General features: G+C 44.0%; 2 protein-coding genes across 6 annotated transcripts; both read left to right on the top strand.

Annotated features, from left to right (window-relative positions):
• The first annotated feature begins 243 nt into the window (after positions 1 to 243).
• cchcr1 (coiled-coil alpha-helical rod protein 1) lies at positions 244 to 26,193 on the top strand. Of its 5 annotated transcripts, none has more exons than XM_008121956.2 (18): positions 244 to 363; positions 1,379 to 1,510; positions 2,211 to 2,415; positions 3,467 to 3,977; positions 10,426 to 10,568; positions 10,653 to 10,773; positions 10,868 to 10,978; positions 11,844 to 11,993; positions 15,051 to 15,161; positions 15,675 to 15,781; positions 16,706 to 16,818; positions 20,734 to 20,809; positions 21,163 to 21,293; positions 22,143 to 22,352; positions 24,556 to 24,657; positions 25,196 to 25,347; positions 25,419 to 25,530; positions 25,987 to 26,193. In XM_008121956.2, the coding sequence occupies exons 2-18, from the start codon at positions 1,441 to 1,443 to the stop codon at positions 26,085 to 26,087; spliced, it is 2,526 nt and encodes an 841-aa protein (XP_008120163.1). In that variant the 5' UTR covers positions 244 to 363; positions 1,379 to 1,440; the 3' UTR covers positions 26,088 to 26,193. The 5 variants fall into 5 exon arrangements, with proteins under 5 accessions (XP_008120163.1, XP_003228385.2, XP_062825596.1 ...); XM_003228337.3 differs by having other exon boundaries at positions 270 to 460; XM_062969526.1 differs by lacking the exon at positions 244 to 363 and adding an exon at positions 489 to 623.
• On the top strand, positions 4,807 to 10,080 carry LOC134295950 (uncharacterized). The gene is made up of 2 exons (XM_062969527.1): positions 4,807 to 6,577; positions 9,806 to 10,080. Exons 1-2 carry the CDS (start codon positions 5,030 to 5,032, stop codon positions 9,845 to 9,847), a joined length of 1,590 nt encoding a protein of 529 aa, XP_062825597.1. The 5' UTR covers positions 4,807 to 5,029; the 3' UTR covers positions 9,848 to 10,080.

Here is a 26,193-nt window from a genome sequence, read left to right as displayed (position 1 = left end):
AAATTGTGTCAAACTGCATTCATTCTACATGTAAATGCACTCCATTGCAATCTAAACAAGCTCCCACCGCTTTTTCGGATCCAATCCGCTGATTGGTCGATTTGAGAAAAAAGGGGCGTGTCCTCCTTCTTCGCGCGCCCTTTTGAAGCGGGGAGGAAAAAAAGAACCGCTCTAAACAACAAAGATGTTGTCCCGTTCTCTGATTGGCTGAGACCCCGCGAAGGGGTGTGTCTTCTATTCGTCCGGCCTACTTCATGACGTCACGGCTCCACATTTTCCCGTTGTCTGCGGATTGGTATAGTTTGTAATCTCTCCGTTGGAGTTAGGACGCGAGTGTCTGGCGCATGCGCAGTTCGGCATACGGTGGGCTGCTACTAGTAACTGCTGGTGGAGGGTTCGGAACGGTGGATTCCTGCAAAAAAAAGGGGGCGGAGCGAACCAATGAGAGGGAGGAAAAGGGGTGAGCGGAACGAACCAATTTAGAAGTGAAAAAGGGGGGTTCTAGGGAGTAAAAGGAAGGATTTAGAAAGCAGGTTGTGCTAAAAAACCCAAACCCTAACTGACTTGTAAAAAGCAAAAGAAGAAAGAGGATAATATAAGGACTGGCTCCTTAAGCATTCAAAGTACTTGTTAAATATATTAATTGTAATTATAGCCAATGTTATCCAATATTTTTAATCATTTTGTACATGAAACAAAGTGGTAAGTAACACAAAAATGTGTGTTGTCGAAGGCTTTCATGACCGGAATCACTGGGTTGCTGTGAGTTTTCCAGGCTGTATGGCCATGTTCCTGAAGCATTTTCTCCAGACGTTTCGCCCACATCTCTGGCAGGCATCCTCAGAGGTTGTGAGATCTGTTGGAAACTAAGCAAGTGGTTGAAGGTCCAGGGTGGGAGAAAGAACTGTTGTCTATTGGAGGCAAGTATGAATGTAGCAGCTTCAAAGCTTGGCTGCTTCCTGCCTGGGGGAATCCTTTGTTGAGAGGTGCTAACTGGCCCTGATTGTCTCCTGTCAGGAATTCCTCTATTTTGTTGTGTTGTTCTTTATTTACTGTTCTGATTTTAGAGTTTTTTAAAATACTTGTAGCCAGATTGTGTTCATTTTCATGGTTTCTTCTTTTCTTTTGAAATTGTCCACATGCTTGTGGAGTTTAATGGCTTCTCTGTGTAGTCCAGGCAAACTTCAGCCCTCCAGGTGTTTTGGACTTCAACTCCCACAGATTCCCAACAGCCGATAATTTGGATAATATTGCAGTGTAGAAGGGGCCTCAGTGCTATTTTATAGTCAGCTTTTAGTAGAAATTGATCATAGACTTGAGGTGGAAGATGTCAAGATTCCTGGAGAGCAATTTTTAAATTATTATTTTTCACTTCTAGGTGTTGGTTCCTTTAATTGTAACTCCAGTGAGTGTGTTTTTGGAAGATTATAATTCAGAGCTATGGACAGAAAGAAAGATTCAGACAAACAGCTGGAGCCTCCTGCTGCGTTCGGAGTCCCACGATCCACTGGTAAAAAAGGAGCACATTTGATATTTCTTCTTTGTGTACACTGATTTAATAATATTGATTTTTTTATTTGGGAAGTTGGGAATATGAGTATCCAGTGCTTGTCAATGTCAGTGTCATGGGTGGAATTTACACTATAGAATTAATGCAGTCTGACACTGTTTCATTTTGCTGACTTTGGTATGGGGTATAGTCTTAATATAGTAATTAATGGAGCAGGGTTACCCCTCTACAGTAGATGCTCAAGCAACCAGCAAAAAAAAAAATTCCAAGAAATAATAGTGCATTCACAAAGGTGCTTTTATAATACTGTGTGACATACATTAAGTTTGCCCTCATTTGTGTATTTTTGCTTTTAATTACAGTATTTCAATATTAATAGAAAGTCAATATAGAGTTTATAGTATGGGGTATAGCTCTAGTTAGGCCTATTTCTAATAGTAACTCTCAGGCAACCAGAAACTACATTTATCCGGCATCTACCAATCCCTATGTGGGCCAGTTCACTGAAAGTATACTATATAACTTTCTGTCATTGGCCAAATTCAACAAGAATGTGGATTGAACAAGCACAATTTGTCGTAATACTGATCTGTTGTATTCCTGAATTCCCTCCTAGACAAAAGTGAGTTGTCCGTATTTTCAGTACTTATATGTCCATCTGTGCTTTTAGTTTTTAGCTGTTGATCTGTTTCCCATATAGAGCCCAGAGGGTTGATCCCACCTTCTCATTTCCAAAGCCGGTCAGCCCCTCCTTTGCCAGGACCTGTGGGGCTGCCTTGGGGTGCCACCTCACTCTCTAACTGGGAGGCAGCTGAACTCAAGCAGGAAAACCAGCGACTGAAGGATGAGCTCCAGAGATGGAGGAAGAAGGGAGAGAAACTGGAAGAAGCTGGAAACAGAAAGAGGTAAGCAATCATATATATCTGTTGTTTCATCCATTTAATTCTGCATAACCTGTAGAGGGGAAAAACAACATTTTCCTTGCTTATAGGGCCCCCCCAATAAGTTTAAGTCCTATTATTATAATAATATTCCACAGTAAAGGCAATCCCCAAGTTTTGGATAAGATATGTTGTGTAGATTCATTCTTAAGTTGAATTTGTATGTAAGTCGGAACAGGTGCATTTTAAAGTGTAACTCCAGCCTATATACATGCACACACGCTTTGAATAGCATAGGGAAGGGTTAACGTTCCTGTGGTACTTTGCTGTCTGTTCTGAAAATTTCTCCTCACTTTCTGTCCCTGTGATAATTTCATTTTGAAAAATCTGGGTTGTTTTGGAAACAAGGATTGGGGATAAAGCTTCAGTGGAGACACCTTTTCCCCATCATAATAACTTCCAGGAGTAAATTTCCCTTCTTAAGGGTAGATTTTGCTCACTTTTTGTTGGTGTCGTTTGTAAGTTGGAAGTTTGTAGCTTGGGGATTGCCTGTATATAAAGTTTTTTTGTCTATGGAATAATAATAAAAATAATAAAAATAATCATAATAATAAGCCTTTATACCCCGCCTCCTTCTCCCATAGGGACTCGGTGTGGCTTAAACAATGACACAATAGTGCCATAGCATATACAATACAATATGACAATATATCACTCAGAACACAATAGATAAAAACTGACATATAAAATTAATAAAAGCAACTTCAATTAAATAGAAACAGTAATATGGTTGTAGTCGTAATTAAATATTCCATACAGTGGTTCAGCATCTCAACTGTATCACCTTAAACGGTGTAAGGTGCTATTATAATGGCAATGAGGCTGGCAATTGTCTAAGAATGAAAAGCCCGCTGAAACAGCCACGTTTTGAATTCTTTTCTAAAGTGCTCTAGTGAGGAGGTTTGCCTAAGTTCCCTAAGGAGGGTGTTCCAATGCCGGGGGGCCACCACCGAGAAGGCCCTCTTTCTCGTCCCCACCAGAAATGGCAGTTGTTTCTGACACCTTTCCCTTCTAGGTCTCTGGACAGAGAAGCGGAGCCTCTCAGTGCCTGTCACACCATGGCCATGTCCCAACAGGCTGAGATCATCTCTCACCAGCTCCATGAGATCCAGAGGCTTGAAGCTGAGCTTGCTAGCCTCCGAGTTGCCTCAGTTCAGCAGGAGGCAGTGGCAGTCGCTCGGGAAAACACCCTTGTCAACCTACAGGGAGAGCTGGCAGAGCTCAAAAGCCAAAGCCAAGCAGAGGCCACTGCCTTGAAAACAGAACTGGAGGAGGTCAAGAAAGGAAGCAGACTGGAGACTGAGGCTCTGAGGGAGGAGCTTGAAGAACTTAGGAGGCGAAGTCGGTTGGAGGCAGACTCCCTGAGACAAGAGCTTGAGTTGGCCAAAGAACGGCATGCCCTTGAGCTTGGACTGGCACAGGGGGAGTTGCAAGGGGCACTCGAAAAGGCAGAAGCTGAGCGGAAGCGGTATGAAGAGAGGGCACAGGAGGGCCTTCAGACACTGCACAAGGAGCACCAGACAGAAGTATGTATACACTTGAGTCTAATACGCCATCAAATCTAATACGCACCTCAATATTCAAACCCACGAAACTAAAAAAAAGTAATGTAATGTGCAAAAAGTGGCAAAGAGTGCCCTCTTTGTAATATGCCCATCACAGTTGCTGCCTGCTTATAATTCTTTCTTTAAAAACAAAAGTGTTAGGCCACCAAAGCTTCCAGAAATGGAAGAGAAACTGTGGGGTGCTGCAGAATGAATGCATTTTAACTGCTTTGGTGCAATGCTATGGAATCACGGGGACAGTCGTTTGACAAGGTCTTTAGCCTCCTCTGCCAAAGAAGGCTGATGCCTCATCAAACTGCAAATCCCAGGATAGCATAGCATTTAGCCCTGGCCATTAAATTATAGATGAGGTACCTCAAAGAGGAGCTCCAGGTGCAGCTCCTGAAGCACCTTCCCCTTTGGCTTTGGTTCAGCACTAGGATTACTATATGACGTGAACCCTAATTTTGGCCAGTTCATACAGGCAAAAAAGAAGAGCATTAGATTCAAGTAAATACGGTAAGTGGTGGAAGAAAAGCATTCTGGGAAATGGGGGGTCTTTTTGAAGAGTTGAATTTGCGTGGTATAGTGGTTTGATCATTGAACTGTGGAATCAGGGTTCAAATGTCACATATACATAGTAGATCATTGCATATAGAGGTGTTCTCACCATTTTTCTACCTATATGATTTTAATGTATTTGGTTGATAAAAGAAGCCAGTAAAGCTTCAAAAGTTTGCATATTCTATGTTTTGGAGCTGGTCCAATACAGATATAGCTGCTTATGGATTTTGTTATAATTTTTCTACACAGCTACCTGTCAGAACCCTGCTACTAGAGCCTGGATGTGGCTCTGAGTTTCAGGGTCACTGACATTGATAAGACACCTGCGTCCCAGGACTCGGAGGAGAAACGGCTGATGGACTTGGCGGGGAATTTGCGCGGGGTTTTACTGAGCGGGAAGAGACTGTTCAAATGAGGGGGAGGGTATATAAAGGAGGGTTGGCCGGAGCCTCCCATTCTTGGCTTTTCTGATGTTCATGTTTCCTACAGTAAAAGTTCCTGGTGATACCACAAAGAGTCTCGTGTGTTCATTCAGGAGCGGCTGTGGTGAGCTGACACTAAGCCAAGAATACGGACACCATCCCGCTGTAGCGGTGAGGTGTAACATGCAAGTGGAGGATGAAGAGCTCTTGGGCGCCGGAGGAGGAAGGTCGGAAAGGGCCACTCCCGAGACGGACGCTGAGTTCCACCAGCTGGCGGCCCTGGCGTCATCCACCGCTTATGCCCAGCCAAATGGGGTAACCCAGAGGCGCGGAGTGGTGCGGGGAGATAGCACCGGAGGAGAGGAAGGTTCACCTTCCCCAGGCCCGCAAAAGATGGTGTTTCTGGAGGAGAGGATGTCGGCGATGGAGACCACCCTGGCAGTGATGTCGAGGGCGATGGAGCGCCTGGCGGTTTTGGCGGAGCCGGAGCGAGGAAGGGAACTCCGGGCTAGCTCAATGTGGGACGTGAGCATGGGAAGCAGCCAGGGCTTTGCAGACCTCCCAGCACCGAAGGGAAGGGAAATGCGAAAGGAGCCCGGTGCCCGGCCCAAGATCCAAACGAGCCTGACGCGGGTGGAGGAGAGTGACGACGAAGGGGAAAAGCCTCCGAGAATCCCGGCTACGCTCCCTACTGAGACCCTGGTGCCCCTGGCGAATGCCGGGCGTGGCACAGGACAAAGGGAAGCAGCAGCGGGGCCCACTGGCCCGCAAGGGGGCTTGCGACGGGCGGAGGATTGGGGATTGCCACCACAGGGACCCCTACCGAGACGAGAGGAACTAAGGATCGAGTTTGGGGGAGAGTCCTCTGAACTGGATTTTTTCCTGACCACGGTGAGGGGCTATATGGAGGACAATGCCCACACTTTTAGAACGGAATCCAGCCGGGTACGGGCCATTGGTGCAGTGTTGAAGAGGGGAGCGGCCAGCTGGTACGTTCAACTACATGCGCGGCGCGACCCATGTCTGGGGTCACTCCGACGCTTTATGGGGGCCCTGGAGACCCGTTTCCGAGATCCACTGGAGCAGATCCGGGCGAGGGAGGAGTTGAAGACCGTCTCCCAGGGGCAGAGGTCGGTATCCGAGTATGCGGAGGAGTTCCAATGCCTCGCTGAAAAGGTGCCGGAATGGTCTGCAGTGACAAAGATAGAACTCTTCAAAGAGGGGCTCAGGCGGGAGATCCTCTCCTGGGCGGTGCATCGTGATGAGCCTGACACACTGCGCGGATGGATTCAGCTGGCGGGGCGCATCGAGACATCGCTGGCCCAGGCGAGGAGGCACCGAGGAGGGCTACAGCAGCGGCCGCAGATGAAAGAGGGGAGCCGGAAGGAGGGATCAACCCCAGCCGGGAGGAGAACGGAGCCGACAGGGAACGTGAGCACCAGCAGGAGGGGCTGCTTCGTGTGCGGCCGTTTGGGCCACAGGGCTGCCGAGTGCTGGCAGAGAAAAGGGGAAGGCGGAGGCCCGCCCAAGCCAAGAGCCGTGGCAGGGAAACGCGCCGAGGAAGAACCACCGATGAGGCACCACTCGGGGGGGTTGGTAAGTCAGGACAAAGCCATGATAGTGGTCCCCATTCAGCTTGAAAGTGGCAGCAAACAAGCAACCTGCAAAGCATTTGTGGATTGTGGATGTTCCAGGAACATCATCTCCCCTGAATTAGCCGAGGGATTGGGATGCGAAAGAACGAACCTAGAATCCCCAATAGCTTTCTCGCAGTTGGACGGATCCACAGCATCGGGATCATTAGCTAAGTACAGTGCCGAAGATGTAAAGTGTAAGATAGGGAGTTGGGAAGGAAAGGTGTCATTTGTGATATCACAAATAGCCAGCTATAATGTTATACTAGGCATGCCATGGCTGGGGCAGGCCAACCCGCAAATCAACTGGGAGGATAAGAGCATGATTTTCAGGATGAAGTTGGAAGGAGGGAGCCAGGAAGTGGAAAGGGAGCCGGGGAAAAGGGGGGAGGAAGACTCTATCAGGATTGCAGAACTGGCAGATAAATTACCCCCAGAGTATCGGGATTTTGTGGACGTATTTGATGAGAAGGAAGCAGACAGTTTCCCACCGAAGCGGAGAGTTGAAGTGAAGATAGAGCTAGTCCCAGGAGCAGAGCTTCCTAAGGCAAAAATATACCCAATGTCGGCTAGGGAAAAGGAGGAACTGAGAAAATACATTGATAAAAACCTAGCGAGGGGTTTCATAGAGCCCTCAAATTCCCCTCTAGGGGCGCCTGTGTTGTTCAGGCGCAAAAAGGACCAAACGCTGAGGCTCTGCATTGACTACAGGGGCCTGAATGCAATCAGTTCTGGAAATAAATACCCCCTACCTTTAGTGAAGGACTTGATCGCCCAGTTATCGGAGGGACAGATATTCACTAAATTGGACTTAATTGAAGCGTACCATAAATTGCAGATTAAACCAGAGGACAGGTGGAAGACGGCCTTCTCCTGTGCATTCGGATTATTCAATTATCGTGTGCTCCCTTTCGGTTTGTGCGGCGGAGGCGCCGCGTTCATGCAATTAATCAACGAAGTGTTGCATCCATTGTTGTACAAGGGAGTCTTTGTTTTTTTAGATGACATATTGTTAGTATCTCGGACTAAGGAGCAACACATAGAACTAGTCAGGGAAGTCCTGCAAAAGTTGAGAGAAGCAAAACTGTATGCGAAGCTTGCCAAGTGCGAGTTCAATAAAGACCAGATAGACTTTCTGGGGTATAGGATTTCATCCCAGGGAGTGGCGATGGACCCTGCGAAGGTAGAAGACGTGAGGGGGTGGGAAGCCCCCAAAACACGGAAGCAGCTGCAATCCTTCCTAGGGTTCGCAAACTTCTATAGAACATTTATCAAGGACTTTGCGCGCCTCACTTTGCCATTAACGGATTTGTTAAAGACTAAAGGCAGGGGAGAAACAGCCAAAGTGAAGGCCCCAGGGGCCAAACTGACCTGGACAATAGAATGCCAGGAAGCTTTCGAAGCCCTTAAAAAGCGTTTTACGGAGGAGCCTGTCCTACAGCACCCTGATATGTCGAAAGCCTTTGTATTACATTGCGATGCGTCAGACCGGGCATATGGGGCAGTTCTGCTACAGAAAGACGAGGGGGGGAACCTGAAGCCATGTGGCTATCTGTCAAAAAAGTTTAGCGATACAGAAAAAAACTGGCCGATTTGGGAGAGAGAAGCCTTAGCGATTCTAAAAGCACTAGAGTGCTGGAGACACTTCCTGGAAGGAAGTGGAACACCGTTTGAGGTGTGGACTGACCATAGAAATTTACAGTATCTAAGATCCCCTCGTAAACTATCAGCGAAGCAAATTAGATGGGCCCAATATTTCAGCCGTTTTGATTTCAAACTCAGATTCTTCCAGGGGAAACATAATATACTCGCTGACGCTCTCTCTCGAATGCCTCAGCACGGGGGAGGAATTCAGGAATCTGAAGGGAGTATTTTTCTTGATAAGCAATGGGGCCTGGCAGTACTAACTCGAGCACAAGCGGCCAAAGAAAACAAACGTACTGCCATTTCCACGGGGGGAGGAGAAATATGGGAGGAAGAGTTGAAGCGAGCGTATGGAATGGACAAATGGTTACAAACAAACAAAGAAAAGGGAGAATTGTGTGGGGATTTGGTGTTTGTAAATAAGAAATTGTATATTCCTGAATGTTTAAGACGAGAAATGTTAAGGAAGTACCATGATAACAAGGGTGCGGGTCATCTAGGCCCCACCAGGACTATTAAACTGTTGGCCAAACAATGCTGGTGGCCCGGAATGAGGAAAGACGCCAGGGGGTACGTCACGCAGTGTGAATTATGTGCAGAGGGAAAAACACCACCGGGGAAGCCCCAGGGGCTATTGCAGAAGGTGGTGGAGCCCATGAGGCCATGGGAATGCGTAGCCATGGATTTTGTAGGCGAACTACCCCCCAGCAGAGGCCACAGATACATTTGGACAATATTGGACCTATTCTCAAAACAGGCACACTTTGTGGCTCTGCCAAAACTTCCTTCAGCTGAAAAACTTGCTGATTTGTATGTGAAGCATGTATATCGCCTACATGGGTGTCCCGACAAGATAATTAGTGACCGGGGAGTCCAATTTACTGCAAAATTTTGGGGAAAATTCTTACAGCTATTAGGAGCAGAAAGGAACCTGAGCTCGGCCTTTCATCCCGCGACCAACGGGGGGGTCGAACGTACCCAACAGACACTGTGCCAATTCTTAAGGATGTACACCAATTATAGACAGGATGATTGGGCGGACCTTCTTCCGTTTGCTGAGATGGCTTTTAACGGGGCCGTACATTCGGCCACAGGTCGTGCCCCATTCGAAATAGTATACGGACAGGAGGTGGCACCTTTCCCCAGGCTACCCGAGTGGAAGGAAGGGGAGGGCCAGACCGACGAGGAATGGCCGGCCAAAATCAAGCAAGGGTGGCAAACCGTGGTAGAGGCATTGCGGGAAACACAAAAGAAGTACAAGCTCTTTGCGGATCGTAGGCGCCGAGAGGGGGACAAATTGGGCGAAGGAGATCTGGTTTGGCTGAGCACAAAAAACCTGAAATTGGGGTTCCCATCCAAGAAATTGGCTCCACGCTATATAGGGCCATTCAGGGTAGCAAAAAGAATAAACGAAGTGACCTATGAGCTGAGGCTACCAAAGGACCTAGGAAAGGTACACCCGGTATTCCATTGCAGCCTGTTAAAAAAGTATAAAGGAACTCTGGACAGCGGAGAACAATAGTTGTGTTTAATCTTTTCCTTCCAGGACGAAGGGGAGGAGGACGCCATGTCAGAACCCTGCTACTAGAGCCTGGATGTGGCTCTGAGTTTCAGGGTCACTGACATTGATAAGACACCTGCGTCCCAGGACTCGGAGGAGAAACGGCTGATGGACTTGGCGGGGAATTTGCGCGGGGTTTTACTGAGCGGGAAGAGACTGTTCAAATGAGGGGGAGGGTATATAAAGGAGGGTTGGCCGGAGCCTCCCATTCTTGGCTTTTCTGATGTTCATGTTTCCTACAGTAAAAGTTCCTGGTGATACCACAAAGAGTCTCGTGTGTTCATTCAGGAGCGGCTGTGGTGAGCTGACAGCTACCCATGAATATATTTGTTCAGTGACTTTGTTTTATGCAAACCTGTCATAGGTTTTCCCCAATAAAATTTGTTAAGAGGGGTTTTGCCATTCCTTTCTTCTAAGGCTGAGAGAGTGCAGCATGAGTTTCAGTGGCTGAGCAGAGATTTGAACTCTGGTCTCATGGAGTCCCACTCCAGCAGGCAAACCACTTTTATCATACTGGCACACTAAAATTCAAAATACAATAATAACAAAAGGCAGGGTGTATATACTTAATCATAGGACTGCAATCTCTCCCTGTCTCCTTATAGTTATTGAGGCTATCTGAAGTCTATGGAGCTGAAGTTGCCTCTCTGAAGAATCAGGTGTGTGTCCTGCAACAGGATCTAGAAACTCACCATAAGGAGACAGTCCAGTTGAGGGAGAAGAAGGATGATCTCCAGAACCAGCTCAGGTATTATTAGTTCTTCTGGACCCCCTTCCCCTACTGAGGTTGTCTCCAAGTTTTGGAAAAAGGCAGTCTTTTTTTCCCTTCTAGCATGGCAAAGGCAGAACTGGCCTCCCAGAATGCTTTGATGCTGCAGTTGAAGACCTATGTTGGGGAGCAGGAGTCGAGACAGCCTACTTCTGAGCTGGAGCACCTGAGAAACAGAGTACAGGTGAGACTTAGAGAAGGGAACACCTAGATTTTCATCTGTATGGTTGTAAGGATATGCAGCAATATCTGACCTCACTATTTGTCTCCTGTTTCAGCAACTGGAAGATGAAAAAGAGGCACTGAAAATTACAGCTGAACTTCTGCAGGTTCGCCTGGCTTCCCTCACTGATATCCTGACACTACAGGAGACTGAGCTCAGCAAAAAGGTATTTATAATTAAGAATAGCTGGAAGTACTCTTCCCTTGAAGGTATAAACAAATGGGCAAAAATAATCTGACTTGAACCCAAATAATTGGTTAAAGTTTGAATCTCATATCTGTAGTGTCATTTATCATGTCCTTTCAATGAATTTTCTAGATCTTTCATTAAGATTCTATGGTATTCTTGGGTCAGGAAGTTGTTCATTTCAGTAGAGTTCACTATTATTTACCATTATACTTATGTAGGTGAAGTTCAGAAAGCAGAGTGATACTGTATTTCAAACCGATTGTGTAGCCCTCCATTGGATGCAGACATGCCATTTTCTGTCCTTTCTCTGTCAGGGTACCACTATGTAACAAAATTTGGAAAAAATCTGTTCCTGGTTTGAATGTGTTATTTCGCATTTAATTGTGCAGTACTTACTTTGAAAGTAGTTGTTATACTCCAGAAACTTTGTTTTTCTTGCTTCCACAAACTATGTTGAATTGGTTGAGAATCTATCAGATATTCATTGAAAAACTATAGGAAAATGTGCTGCAGGATGTTCTGCAAAAACAGTTTTTGCAGTTTAATAAACCTTTTCCATGTTTTTTTTATCATAGAACCAATTGGGAAATTACATTTATAACCTAGGATAAAAAATGTTTTATATTTATTATATAGTGATCAAAGCAAAGTATGAGTCTTGCAGCATGTCAGCATTATATGCTGGACTGCTTTTGAATGTACGTAATTGCCACAACTTGCCTCTGGGGATCTTTCTTCTTAAAAAAATCCCTGGGGTTCTATGATTTTCATCAGAAATAGCTATGACAATTTTAAGTCATTTTCCAAAGCATTTATTATGTATTTTCTCTCAATTCTCCCAGGTGCAGCTCCAAGACCCTCTTCAGTCTGACTCATCCCAGAAGCTCCAGGGGTTGCTGACTTGTTGGCGGGAGAAAGTCTTTTCCCTCCTCGTGCAGCTTAAATCTCAAGAACTTAGTCACAGAAATGCCATTAAACAGCTAGACTGGAAGGTATGTGCTTGGAACAGTGGGAGAAAGCTCAAAAGAAGCTTAGAGCAGGAAGAGCAGAGAAAAAAAATACCATACGTCTGAACATGGGAGTGTGGGAGAGTTTAAAGTTAAGACAGAACATCTTGACTCTGAAGACAGGAATTGGAGAGGGAGAGTGCAGTAAAGGATTATGGGTGAAAGGATGTATATGGATGGGGTGAAATGATCACAAGCTTTTTCATAAGAAGTACATGAAACCCTTGATTTAATATGAGTAGGTATAGTGTAGCAGGTGAGAAGTGCACCTAAACGTTAGGTGCACTTTAAACGTTTATAAAGCTATTGTCCTCTCAACCCTGCTATACGCTTGCAAAATGTGGACTGTCTATAGACATCACACTCAACTCCTGAAAAGATTCCATTAGCATTGCCTCCGAAAAATCCTGCAAATCTCTTGGGGAGATAGCCGGAGAAATGTCAGTGTGCTAGAAGAAGCAAAGACCGCCAGCATTAAAGCGATGCTCCTACGTCATCAACTCTGCTGGACTGGTCACGTTGTCCAAATGCCCAATCACTGTCTCCCAAAGCAGTTACTTTACTCCCAACTCAAATGGAAAATAGAACGTTGATGGACAGGAAAAGAGATTTAAAGATGGGCTTAAAGCTAACCTTAAAAACTGTGGCATAGACACCGAGAACTAGGAAGCCTTGGGCCTTGAGCGCTCTAGCTAGTGTTCAGCTGTGACCAGCAGTGCTGTGGAATTTGAAGAGGCACGAATGGAAGGCAAAAGGGAGAAACGTGCAAGAGGAAGGCGCATGAAACCATTCCTGACCGGGACTGCCTTCTACTTAGAAAACCATGTCATCACTATGGAAGAACATGCGGGCCAAGAATAGGACACCACAGTCACCTATTTATTCTCTGCCAAGACACTACACTTAGAGGACCATCATACTCGGACAGCGAGGGATCAAGTAAATAAGTAGTAAGCAAGTGTCACAGGTGAGAATTGCACCTAAACATTCGGAAGCAGCTTCTGGTTTGGAATATACTGCCTGGGAGTGTGATGGAGTCTCCTTCGCTGGAGGATTTTAAGCAGAGGCTTAATAGTCATCTGTTGTGAGTGCTTTGATTGTGCTTTCCTCCATGGCAACATGGGGCTTGGCTGAATGACCCTTGGGGTCTCTTCCAACGCTGATTCTTTGTCACTGCTGTAGTAAACTCATTCTATTCCTCCTAACTTAAAGAAGCAAGCCCCTTGCAAATACAGAGAATAAAAATATTGACTAATTTTATAATTCAGAACTGGACACCAGGGGTTTAAAGACTTGTACATCATACTCACCTTGTACCCAGTGCTGGCACAAAACACAACTTTCTTTAAAAAAAAGCCTTATTTACTTATTTCAAAACATTTCATACAATACAGTCATCTTGGTACATCATCTTTTCCAAGCATGGTCAAACTCACAGATGTGAGTAATAGCCAGTAGGCTATTAGGAATGGTGCGAGTTGAAGTCTAAAACACCTGGAGGGCTGAAGTTTGCCCATGCCTGCTCTATTCCCAAATCTATATTCTCCAACCTTGTCATTACCTTAGCATAAAAAAACAGCTCTGTCCTATTACTTATTCTAATTTCAGGCATTACATATAATTATTGTAATATATTTTCTAATTGTTTATCTGCAATCTTTCTTTCACACAACATTCGTAAGTATTTGAATCTAATACCGTTCTTTTTCATCCCTGGAGACTTACATCTGAGTTTTAAAAGAGAAAGCTTTTACTCTACACTTTCTTTGGAAAACCCAAATTATTTCATGTGTGCCCAGTGATCCAAATCAGCTTTAGTGTTAAAATGGGAAATTGGTTTTCGGGTAACAGATGGATGGGAGATCTCCTGATCCATGCCACCACACAGTGCTACATGTTTCCATTTTGCCAGCATGCAATTGCCTTTATTTTTAAAAGATAATTGCATGTTGGTATTTGCATACCTTCTTCTATCAGCATTTAAACACAAGCCACTTCACTTAATAGGATATTTAAAGACTGTGGAAGAAATCTGACAGCTAAATGACCTGCCAGAACTTAAAACACAACTGAAGACCTATTTTTCCGGCAGCCTTACCTAGTCCATTTTAACTGTGACTTCTAAATTGCTTTCTATGTTTATGGTCTTTTAACTTTGTTTCAGGTATTTTAATGTAAGCTTTTATGATTGCATGTTATGTTTTCATATGTGATTGTATAGATGTATTTGACTATGTTGTGCCCTTCCTTGCGCCAAAAGGAGAGGCGAGTAATAAATAAAAACTTATTATTATTAGTATTATTACAGGCAGTCCCTGAGTTACAAATATCCAACTTACAAATGACTCATAGTTATGAATGGGGGTTCGTAAAATCCAATTATCAAAGGGACAGAAAGAGGGGTGAAATCTCCTGAAAAGAGGCATAGTCAGCAAAACAAATGTCACAGGGGTGTTAACCCTTCTCTACGCTATCCAAAGCTTGTGTGTGTGTGTGTGTATGTATGTATGTATTTGGCTGGAGTTACACAAAAATTGTACCTGTTCCAGCTTACATATGAATTCAACTTTAGAACAAACCTACAGAACCTATCTTGTTTGTAACTTGGGGATTCCCTGTATTATCATTTATTTCTCATTGAGGTGTATGTGTATAATGCAGACATATCATAAATACATTCACGTGCATGAGCAAATCTCACTTTTAGAAGAAAGGTTATATAAAATTCAATAAAGAAAGTTTTTAAAAAAATTGGAGTGGCCATTGCTGTGTGGTGGGCAAAAATACAAAATATAGTGCACACATGATCATCTTGGCATCACCCTTAAACACTGAAATGAGCTGACATAGGGGAAAGGTGTTGCTGGCAATGCCAGTCTCCATTGGATGCAATAAAGATGTGTGTAGTGTAAATGAAGTCACTATGGACCAGGAAAACCTGAAATAAGGAGAATATGTTTGCATGCATAGACAGCACCTTGGAAAAGGCCCTGCTCATGTTAATCATATTAATTAGGCCAGCATTGCCTTTGTCACCTGCAGGTAAAAGATTTAGAAGAAGAAGTGGAGTCCAGGGAACAGAAGGTGGCACTCTTGAGCCATAGTCTGGAAGACAAGACAGCTGAGGCAAACATGGAACAAGTGAGAAATAAGGTACAATAATCACCCGGAATCCCCTCATGCAAGTTTTACTGTATTTGTATTGTAATACCATCCTTCCTAACTGCAAGCCCACTGCAAGCAGTCCAAATAGGCTACGGTATTAAGCCAGGGAATAGGGTTTGTGATTGTGTCACAGGTAGCTGGGAGCTCTTTTTGTTCTTCCTGGCAATTTACTCATTTCTTTTTGTTGTCTATTCATTCGGTTGCTTCCGACTCTTTGTGATCTCATGGACCAGCCCACGCCAGAGCTCCCTGTCCGCTGTCACCACCCCCAGCTCCCTCAGGGTCATTTCTATTACTCATTTCTATTTTTCTATATTTAGAGGCTAGACTAGGAATGTGAACATTTTTAACAATAAAGGCGTGTTTGCAGCAGGATTAAGGGCTTTTCCTCTCCTCTGCTGCTTCATTCTGAAAGGTGATGGGAGTCACTGAAAAATGTGTTTTCAGCTTATCCTTTACAAGAGGAAACCTTGCTCTCAAACGGTCTCTTTTCCCCCACAGACTCTCCAAGCAGAAGCATTGCGCTCAAAGGAACTAGCACAGAAACTTCAAATAAGAGCAGAGGCTGCTGAAAATGCCCTTAAGGGACTGGGAGACTTAGCCAGCAGGTAATGCTGAGCAACAAGGCAAGACTGAAGGTCGACATAAAGAATTACTTCACTTTCTAATTCATTGGCTGGCTTTTCTTCTTCCTGCTTTCCACACTTAGAGAGCCATGCTTGAACATGAGCTCATTCTTTATTTCTCAAATCCCCTTATCCATCCTCAAGAAGAGGTTTATTTCCCCCCCCTAAGTCAGGAATCACTGGTCTCCTGTTGCTTGCTGCCTTCTGTCAGCCTTTATCTTTTCCATCCAAGTGTTTGCATTTTCTTCATTGAAGTTAAAGATGGCAAAGAACTGTAGAAAGTTCTGGGGGAAAGAACAAAGGCCTGCTTCATGTTGCAAATGTTTTGTTTCATTCAATATGTTGTGGAGCAGGAGTGGGGAATTAAATATATGGTCCTCAGTATGCTGCTGAACTATTACCATCAGCTATAGACACTGATGGGATGATGTGTCCAAATTTCCCAAAGTTCTCAATCTTTATCCTAGGGAAATGTTTCAGGGGTGGGGGGAGGAAGAATGAGTGAGGATCTATGGTAATAAATCATCCTCTGGTATCTGCTGACTTAATTGTTGTGATTAATAGGTTTCTTAGCCCTTACTGCCATTTCCAATTAATCATGTGGCTAGACTTTTTGTAATAAAATTAATTGACTTTAAATCTAATTACTTAATTAGGTATTTAAAAAACTCACCATACTGTTACTTGCCTCTTTTAGGATGAAGTCTGTATTTTCCTTAATCAGGGAGGGAACCAAAGATATCCTTTCCCTCTGTTTCCTTATGAATGTTCTCTGGGGACTTTTGCCCCAGAAGAAGCCTCCTTGGTTAGATCACATTGAAAGAATTTGTTTAATCTCCAAAATGAGGTGCATATTCTGTCCACGCTATTAGCCTAACCAGTTACTTATATCTTGTTGCTTCATAGAGTGAACCAGCATCTACTGGGACAGGAGGAGACATGGAAGGCGACCTTGTCCCGTCTGGCAGGACTGGGAAATAGAGTTGCTTTTGCAGCAAAGAGAGTTGACACCATCCAGGGTATTAATTTTATTTATTTGTGTACTGTATTTCTACCCCACTCTTCTCACTCTGAAGGGGACTCAGAGCGGCTTACAGTTTGGCCACTTCAGTGCCACATTGCAAATACACAGTGTATGAATATAATACAATGCAAATCAAAGCACATCTATATATATAAAAGAGTGATGGAATCGCGGCACCGAGCAAAACAACTAAACTACGGGCCTCCCAACCTCGAAATTGGACAACACAACCCATCATCCACGCCTCTAGGTTGATACAATTAATCCCTTCAAAAACCTCCACGGGGCCTTAAAACCCCAGCCGTCAGCCGGGCTGGAAGGCCCCATGGTGATCGGAGGAGGAGGGGCCTCCACGCAGCGGGGCCTGTGACGCCCACCGAAGAGGAGGGCCGCGAGGCCCTAAGGTTTCTTTTTTCTTTTCTTTTTTTGATGTTGAGGCCTGCAGAGGCTAAGGCGGGGGGGGGGGCTTCCAGAAAGCCCCCCCTCCCCACGAAGAGCACTGCAGCCTCCTCCGTGCCCCACAGGCCTCAGGGCGGCCCCAGCCAGGAGAGAGCCGGAGCCTGAACCTTCCCTCCCCCCCCCCCCCCCCCGAAGAGCCAGGCTGGAGGGAGGCCGCAAGGACCAAGGTTTCTTTTCTTTTAACAATTTATTTTATTTTGGAGATAGCGGCCTGAAGGGGTGGCCTCAAGGCCGGGAACAGACCCCCCCCCCCCCCCCCGGTGTCTTAAAGGGTCCTAAACCCTCCTTCCCCTTTCCCCCTCTTCGGACGAAGGCCCTCCCTTCCCAGCCTCACCTGCCTGGGCCTCTCTCTCTCTTCCGCCTGCCTGTGCTCTCAGGCAACAAATATCATGTCTACAATTACTGTGGTGTAATAATACAGAACAATATCATCTCTAAAATCAGGACATTCAATAAAGAGGAACACTCTGAAAATGGGAATTCCAGAAAGGAAACCAACAGGGCCAGCTAACACCTCCCAACAAAGGATTCCCCCAGGCAGGAAGCAACAATATAATCTCTAAAATCAGAACATTACATAAAGAAAACACTCCGAAAATGGGAATTCCAGAAAGGACACCAACAGGGCCAGCTAACACCTCCCAACAAAGGATTCCCCCAGGCAGGAAGCAACAATATAATCTCTAAAATCAGAACATTACATAAAGAAAACACTCCGAAAATGGGAATTCCAGAAAGGACACCAACAGGGCCAGCTAACACCTCCCAACAAAGGATTCCCCCAGGCAGGAAGCAACAATATAATCTCTAAAATCAGAACATTACATAAAGAAAACACTCAGAAAATGGGAATTCCAGGCAGGAAACCAACAGGGCCACCTAACACCTCCCAACAAAGGATTCCCCCAGGCAGGAAGCAACAATATAATCTCTAAAATCAGGACATTACATAAAGAAAACACTCAGAAAATGGGAATTCCAGGCAGGAAACCAACAGGGCCACCTAACACCTCCCAACAAAGGATTCCCCCAGGCAGGAAGCAACAATATAATCTCTAAAATCAGGACATTACATAAAGAAAACACTCTGAAAATGGGAATTCCAGACAGGAAACCAACAGGGCCAGCTAACACCTCCCAACAAAGGATTCCCCCAGGCAGGAAACAACCAGGCTTCCAAACAGCAAGGCTATTCAGTGCTGTTCAATCTAACCAACCAACATTTCCCCATCATAGTACACCCTCAGGATTTCAAGCCATGAGGCTACTCCATCTCATTCAGCCTGCCCAAGAAAGGATGCCCCTATGTAGAAAGCAGTCAGTCTTTGAAACAGCGAGGCTATTCAGTGCCATTCAAATTGGCTAAAAAACCATTTCCCTACAACGCAACTGCCCAGCCTTCCAAGCAGCAAACCTATTCCATTGTATTCCAGCTCACCAAACAAGGATTCACGTAAGGAGAAAACACCCAGACTTTAAGACTGCAAGGCTATTCACTGCTATTCCAACTGGTCAACAAATGATTCCCATCAGCCACAGCAACGCGTGGCCGGGCACAGCTAGTTTAACATAAAATACAAGACAAAAATCACACAAAGCATATAACATCCAGAAATAAGGTATAAATAAATAAATATAAATAAATATTAAGCATTATAAATATTTAAAACCAATTACCATTATTGTAGAGACTCATCAATTTAATAGTATATTTTGCTAAGCTTAGTAATCAGTTATAAACATGACCCAGTGAGAAAATTAAGAGAAGTCTCCACTAAATAAATAAATAAATTGAAGTTAAATAAAATAAAATCTGAAAACAACTGCAATAAATCACTACTGACCAAGAGGTCATGAGTTTGAAGCCTGGGTCGGATTGAGTGCCCGGCCATTAAAGAGCCTCAGCTTGTTGTTTGCCTGCCCAAGTCTTTTTATAGCTGGTAAATGTTGCTTTGTTAACACAGTTTCCTCTCCCATCAGATTATCTCCAGATTATCTTCTCTTTGATGCTATATTTGAACAAATAAACAAACAGCCCAGTTCTCTTCTATATATGTCTGTCTTTAAGCAGAAATACATCCCACCAAGTTTAGTGGGCTTTATCTCACAATGAGCACATGTACAATTTCAAATGGATTGGTGAAAGTGCTTGAAATTACAGCCCAATGCTATAATCCTATGTACAATTATGAAAGCAAAGGCAACCTTGTCTGAAAAATCTTGCCAAGAAAACCCTATGATATGTCATGGTAGGGTTGTTTTCCATTGGAAAGGACTTGAGGACACATAAATAACTTATTGTCTTTAGCTTTTGAGAAAATGTACACTTCAAGTCATTTTCTGTAGCCAGGGAATTGTAATTGTTTGAGCAACAGTAGAGGTGCTGAATGGAGTAATTTTCTGATGGACGCTATTCTTCCTGTGCAATCAACAACCAATGCCGAAACCATCTTGGAATGATGGGAGTTTCAGTATAATACATCTGGTAGGCATCATCTGGAGTCGTGAGCTTGACACCTTTGCCTATAGTTTCCAAGATTTGGGCATAAGCTGCAATAGATCAGGTATAATACAGATGTACATTTATTGCTTGCTGTAATGCTCTCACGTAGTTAGAATCCCTGTGTGCTCTCATGTACCTGCCCTGCTTCTATCACTGTTATCAGTCTTCATTGCCAAAAAATGCAAAACTTCAGAAACACGGAGATTCAGCTGGAAGCATGTATGTTTTGAATAAATATGCAAAGTACAGTAAATGCCAAAAGAAACCCCATAATTATTTGCATACTGTATTCTGCAGGGCATGAATGTGCCTTTTTATGGGCACACAGGGCTTCAACAACTGGAAGTGAGGAAGCCATGACCTCAAAGTCATGTGTGAAATGTGGCATTTCTAGATCTGATCTATCTCACACATCACATTGCTAGAGTGTGTGAATCCTGGGGCCCTTCCACACATCCATATAACCCAGAATATCAAGGCAGAAAATCCCACAATATCTACTTTGCACCGGGTTATCTGAGTCCACATTGCCATATATTCCAGTTCAAAGCAGAAAATGTGGGATTTTATTCAGTTGTGTGGAAGATAGTTATCAACTGAGGTCATGTGGGTTTCAGCAAGAAGAATGTTCTCTGTGTTGTTCTGTGCTGTATAAAGTACTTCTAATTGCATAGTCAACAACTTGTCAGTTCTGCATAAAATCTGCATTTTTTGTAATGTACATCACTCTAACTTTTTTGCATGGTCCCCACCGGAGCTTGTGTTTCTTATCTTTCCTGTTGCTCCTAGTGGAATGGTAGAAACTTACATGCAGATTCTTTCTGCCTCAACAGCAATATCTGGGCTGACTTATCAGTGGGTCAATGTAAGGACGCAACTTTTATTTTATTTTTTGAAAAGGAGACTTCTGGTCCTCTCAGTAGATAACTGAACCATTTTATTTTCTAGGATTGGTTTGTCAGAAAATAGCACTGGCCAAACTTCAGCAAGAGGACAAAGTTTCTATCATGAAATTGACTGAGAAGTAAGTCTAAAACTAATGCAGGGGCATGCAGCTGTGGCCTTCCAGTGTTTTTTTTTTTTTTTAAAAAAATTCTGCAACTCCCATTTTCCTTTTCTATTCTGGCTAGGGTTGATGAGAACGGTCATCTAGGCCAGTCTTAAGCTTTTTCCACTTACGACTCCTTTCCGTCTGAGAAATTTTATACATGACCCCAAGTATATAGATACATAAAATAGGTATAAAACATTTACTGATGACAAGCCATCATTTCCAAGGTTTGCTAAACAGGCAAATTTTCCATTTTGTGGAGTACAGACTTGGCAAAAAGAACAAGACATGATTGCCCTTAAACTTCCCATCTGCTTCTTTCCTAGGATCCAGCCATCTTATGAAGACCTGCAAGCAGAATTACAGATGCTCCATGAAGAACGAGACCAGCTTTCAATGGAGCTGAAACGTGGAGCTCAACTAATAGAAAGGAAGGTGGCTGAAGCAAGAGAAAAAGGTGGCCATTTTATATCTAGTTCCCATTCAAGTGACATTAACTATTTCTGTACGACATCAGAGTGCAAATGAGTGCAGTTTTAAATTAATTACAAGTTGAATATCCCTTATCTGAAGTGCCAGGGACCAGAATTGTATTGGATTTTTGCAAATTTTGGAATGTTTGTATTGAATATATGGGACCGAGATTAAACATAAAATTCATTTATGTTTCTTATATATCTTGTGCACATAGCCTGAAGGTGATTCTATACTCCCCTGAATAACCAGAAAGCAAAGTGTCACCATCTCAGCCACCTATATGGACAATGTTGAGTTTCATAATTCCAGATAAAATATGCTCAACCTGTACCATCATAACTGTCAACAAAGTAACACCTGAAACAAAATGCATGGTGGTGGCTCTAATATATCCACTTTTTTACTCCTATGGTTACTTGTGCAAACATAATGGAAATGTCCACAATATTTTAAGTATTTTGTGCATGGAACAATGTTTGTGTACACTGAACCACCAGAAAGCAAAAGTGTCACTATTTAGCCCCCCCCCTTTACTTTTGAGGATCAAAGGAATGTTACCTGTAGCAAAATATGCACATTAATGATCGTACAGGTAGAATTAGCCTTTATTCCATGGGCAGAGATACATACACTTGGATTAAAATGCATACATTTGTAAAATGCATACAAAATATATATACATCTGAAGAAATATGTATAGCAAATACCCCTGGTGAGATAGAACAAATAATTCCAGAAATCCAGGTGGCTGTCCCAGAATAAATGTTGCAGTTTTCCCCCATCGTGGCCTTGCTCTCATCTCTTGACTGTTTCCCTCTCCGTTCTGCAGTGGAGTCTGACCTCCAGGACTTGAGGGAGAAATCGCAGAGCTTGCAAGAAGCATTGGAGGCAAAAGCAATGATGGAACAGGCCTTGAGACAACAACAGGAAGACACAGAGAGACAGTTGGAGAAAGTGTGCCAGGACCTGCAAAAGAGTGAGGAATCTGAAGAAGGTTTGAGGCATGAGCTGGGACAAATGAGAGCGGAATATGAGAAAGGTATGCCAGGACATTCTCAGTTTTTCTGGGATATTTGTAATGTGAGCAGAAGAAGCTCTGAAATCATAGGAGGGGACTCTTTGGCCATCCCAACTGTTCATACTTCCTTTTCCATATTCCTTTACTATCAGTTGTACTGGCCAAAACTGTTAGGTGTTTTCTGTCAAAACCCCTAGAGAACCCAACATTCCCCACTCCTGTTTTTTTAATGGTCTGTCTTTCTTTTTGTTATGTGATCAGCAGGAGAAAAAAACAAAAACAAAATGGAAGTGAATAGCTGGAATACAGTTGCAATACAATACATATCTGTAGTGGAGTGTGAAGGGTGGCATGACTTTTATTGCTAGTGAAGAGGATATTTCTGATGAGTGTCTGATAGGAAGAAAAATGGAAATTAGGCTTGAGGTCCATTCCCAAGTGAACAAATCTTCCTCCAGTTTTGTTCCTGCCCAAGTCTGAGTCAGTAATTACTTGGCTGTTGGTTTCTCTAAGACAGGGCTAGATAAAGTGTGGTCTGTGTTTTGCATCCGGTTGCACTTAGGACCTCCAGGGGTTTAAAAAGGCAACAACGAAAACCAAAGGCTTTTTGGTCCTAAATGCTGTCTAGAACAGGAATGGGCAAACGTTTTTGCTTTGGGGCCGCATTGCAGGCCCAGACGGAAGTGCCGGGCCAGGAGAGATAGGATGGCAAGGCACACACTATTCACCCCATCCTTATACTAGAGGAAAGCGAGACACACAGTAACTGCCTCGATCCTCCTCCCCCAATCCTCAGGCTGTCCTCTTGGCATGATGCTGGGAGGAGAGTGATACAGGTGGTGGTGGAAATTGCTCCGAGGGGCTCTTAGCTGCCGCATGCCTTCCTCAAGCCATCCTCCCATCATAAGGATGGGGCCACTCTCACTGTCCTAGGAGGACAAGACACACAGTGTCTGAGAGTGCTCCAGAGGGCTCTCAGCTTCCTCCTCTGTCTTTTTGGCATAAGGATGTGGCAGGCTGCCATGTCCTTATGCCAAGAGGATAGGAAGAAATGAGGGCCTGAAATAAGTGCCCAGAGGTCCACATCCAGCCCTCTGGCCTTAGTTTGCCCATGCCTGATCTAGAAGGTGTGGAGAATATTTCCACCATGTGTCTTGGAGCCAATGAGGCAAAATAACACAGTGCCCTTCCCCAGCCCTTAAAGGGCATTTTGGGGCAAAAAAAGTGGATCTGATTTGAAATCACTTTATCTCTGCATCTGTGGACAACTCATGATTGAAACTCTTACTCCTTGAAAGGGCAGGACATAGAATTTCAAATGATTACCACTAGATGCCTCTCCCAGCACACACACACACAGCCCCTAGCCTCCTCAGTCATTCTAAAGGTGATGACTCTGCAACATAAGGTATAATAAGATATTCTCCTGGCTCAAAACGGTTAGTAGAACCTGATAACTCATACAATCACTTCTAACGTTTTGTGTAATTTTAACATGTTACCATCATTGAATATACTGCTTTGAAATTGGGTCCATCCTGTTGAAACACCTTATATTTCCTCCTCCCCCCCCCAAAAAAAAAATTGCCCCAAAAATACCCTTTAGGGACTGTGGAAGGTATTTCCACTGCATCTTGGCCCTTCCTAAACCCTTTTAGGACCTATTAGATTGTTGTTGTTGTTGTTCTAAGAGAGTGTGTTGAGGTTGCTAATGCAGCTCCTAGCCTTCCACATTTGCCTAACCCCTGCTTTAACAGAAATATATGATGGCATCCAGCATTGCAATTGTAAGACTGACCCTCTATTAAAGGAGGTTGACTTGGGGGCTGTAGTGTTACTTTCTTCAGACTTTGGCAGTTACCTGCTGGGCTCCCTGAAGGAGGCGAATGGATGTGACAAGTTTTCCAGGAGACAGCTTTTCTGTGTGGCTGTGAACCTCCTTTCAAAGGTGTTTAAGCTGACAGACACAAGCATCCTAGAGCCCCAGTGTAACTCTGTAGATAGATGCAGCCTCTCTTCAAAGCTAGTAGACTCAAGTCCGTTATCTACTCTAGAAGTGAAATCTAAGTACTCATAGTTAGTCCTCTTGTTGATGGATTGCAACTGCGATTCAGGTATGATGTGTAGATTACTTCTTTAGTGTGTAGGAACAAAAAATTGGGGAAATGCATGGAGGAACTAATATGTCAGCATCAGTGATGAATAAATTGCTCTTTCTTTGCAGCCCTGCAGGAGAAAGTGACTGAAGTAGAAATGCAACTGCGCAAGGATCTGTCAGAAATGGAAAAATGTCTCAATGAAGCACGAAGGGAGCATACCCAGGCAGGTAAGTAGCATACTCTCGGCAAAATTCTTGCATTTCTGTCAGAAACTTGGAAATAAGTCTTCTTCCCAGAGTTTGGCAGAATTACTATTTTGCACTACCACATCCTATCTACCATCATAGCTTTGTGAATTTAGGAGTTGTTGTCCCTCACCCATAACTTGGTTTTTTCTTTCAATTTGAAAAAACATCAGGGCTGGAAAAAAATAAGTTCATGCCCTGCCATATTTGCTATGTACCTAGGAAAAGATTTCTTTATTACATCTGTCAGGGGTACTTTGTGCTTTTCTTCATGGCAGGGGGTTAGACTGGATGGCTCATGTGTGGTCTCTTCCAACTCTATTATTCTATGATTCTACATGTAGAGTTCTGTGATCTCTGCCAATAGTATCATATTGTTATTGTTGTTAAAGATAGTTTGACAGATAGGCTGCCTTTGGCTTTTACAAGTTGTGCAGTTAAGAGCCTTGTGTCCCTTGTTCTTATCTCAGTTTATCTGTTTCATTGTGATCCCTTTCCACCCCTCTGTGCAACTCTGCAGTGGTTGCCCTCCGCCAGACAGAGCGACAGGCAGCAAGAGACAAAGCACGTAGTGAGGAGTTGGCCAAGCTGCAAGAATCTGCCACACAACAGGAGGTTGCACGGCTTGAAAAGCGCATGCAAGAGCTCGAGAGGGACAAGAACCTGCTGATGGTAGGTCCAAAGAAGAAAAAAGTTCAGCTTTCCCACTGGTGAGTGCTGAGCCTATCTACTTCTTTGTCCAGGTGACCTTGAAGGAGGAAGGGCTGTTGGCTCAGCATAAACAGAATCGACGGCTGGCAATTCGGGGCCCAGAAGAATCAACTGGGAAGACAGGGCATAAGCCTCCATCTAAAGGTATAAATACCTTGCCCTGTAATTTCTTGTTGTTGATGCTGCAAGAAACCAGTTTGGGTTGTTTCCCTACACCATCTACACTCAATGTGTGCCGTCACTCTTTCTTTTCAATGATGATGATGATGATGATGATGATGTATTTCTTACCTGCCTCTCCTGACAGCTCGAGAAGGGGCACAACACAGTCAAAAATACATTATCACAAAAATGTTAAGGAAAATACATACATCAAAATACATCTATACCAGGCATGGGCAAACTTTGGGCCTCCAGGTGTTTTGGACTTCAACTCCCACAATTCCTAACAATCAGTAGGCTGTTAGGAATTATGGGAGTTGAAGTCCAAAACACCTGGAGGACCAAAGTTTGCCCATGCCTGCTGTAGTCAGAGGAACCCATTGGCATCTTCCTCTGTCCTTTCTCAATCCTCACAGCTTTCTCTTCCTTTCTCCACAGAGTCTCTTTTTGCTGTGCTGGATGATCTGCAGGCTCTGGGCGCCGCTATCTTAAATGAAGAGGAGGCAGACAGAGACAGCAACACCAGTGCTGAAACATAAGAGTTGTTTTTGAAGGAAATTATGTACTTGGGAGTGCCTTGAATTTGAGAACAGAAATCAGTAAATATTATTTGTAAATAAAAAGGGTTTAAATAGTTACCGTGGA

Source organism: Anolis carolinensis, chromosome 2 (assembly GCF_035594765.1).
Source record: "Anolis carolinensis isolate JA03-04 chromosome 2, rAnoCar3.1.pri, whole genome shotgun sequence".
NCBI classification, from domain to species: domain Eukaryota; kingdom Metazoa; phylum Chordata; class Lepidosauria; order Squamata; family Dactyloidae; genus Anolis; species Anolis carolinensis.
This window is presented reverse-complemented; position numbering and strand designations above follow the sequence as displayed.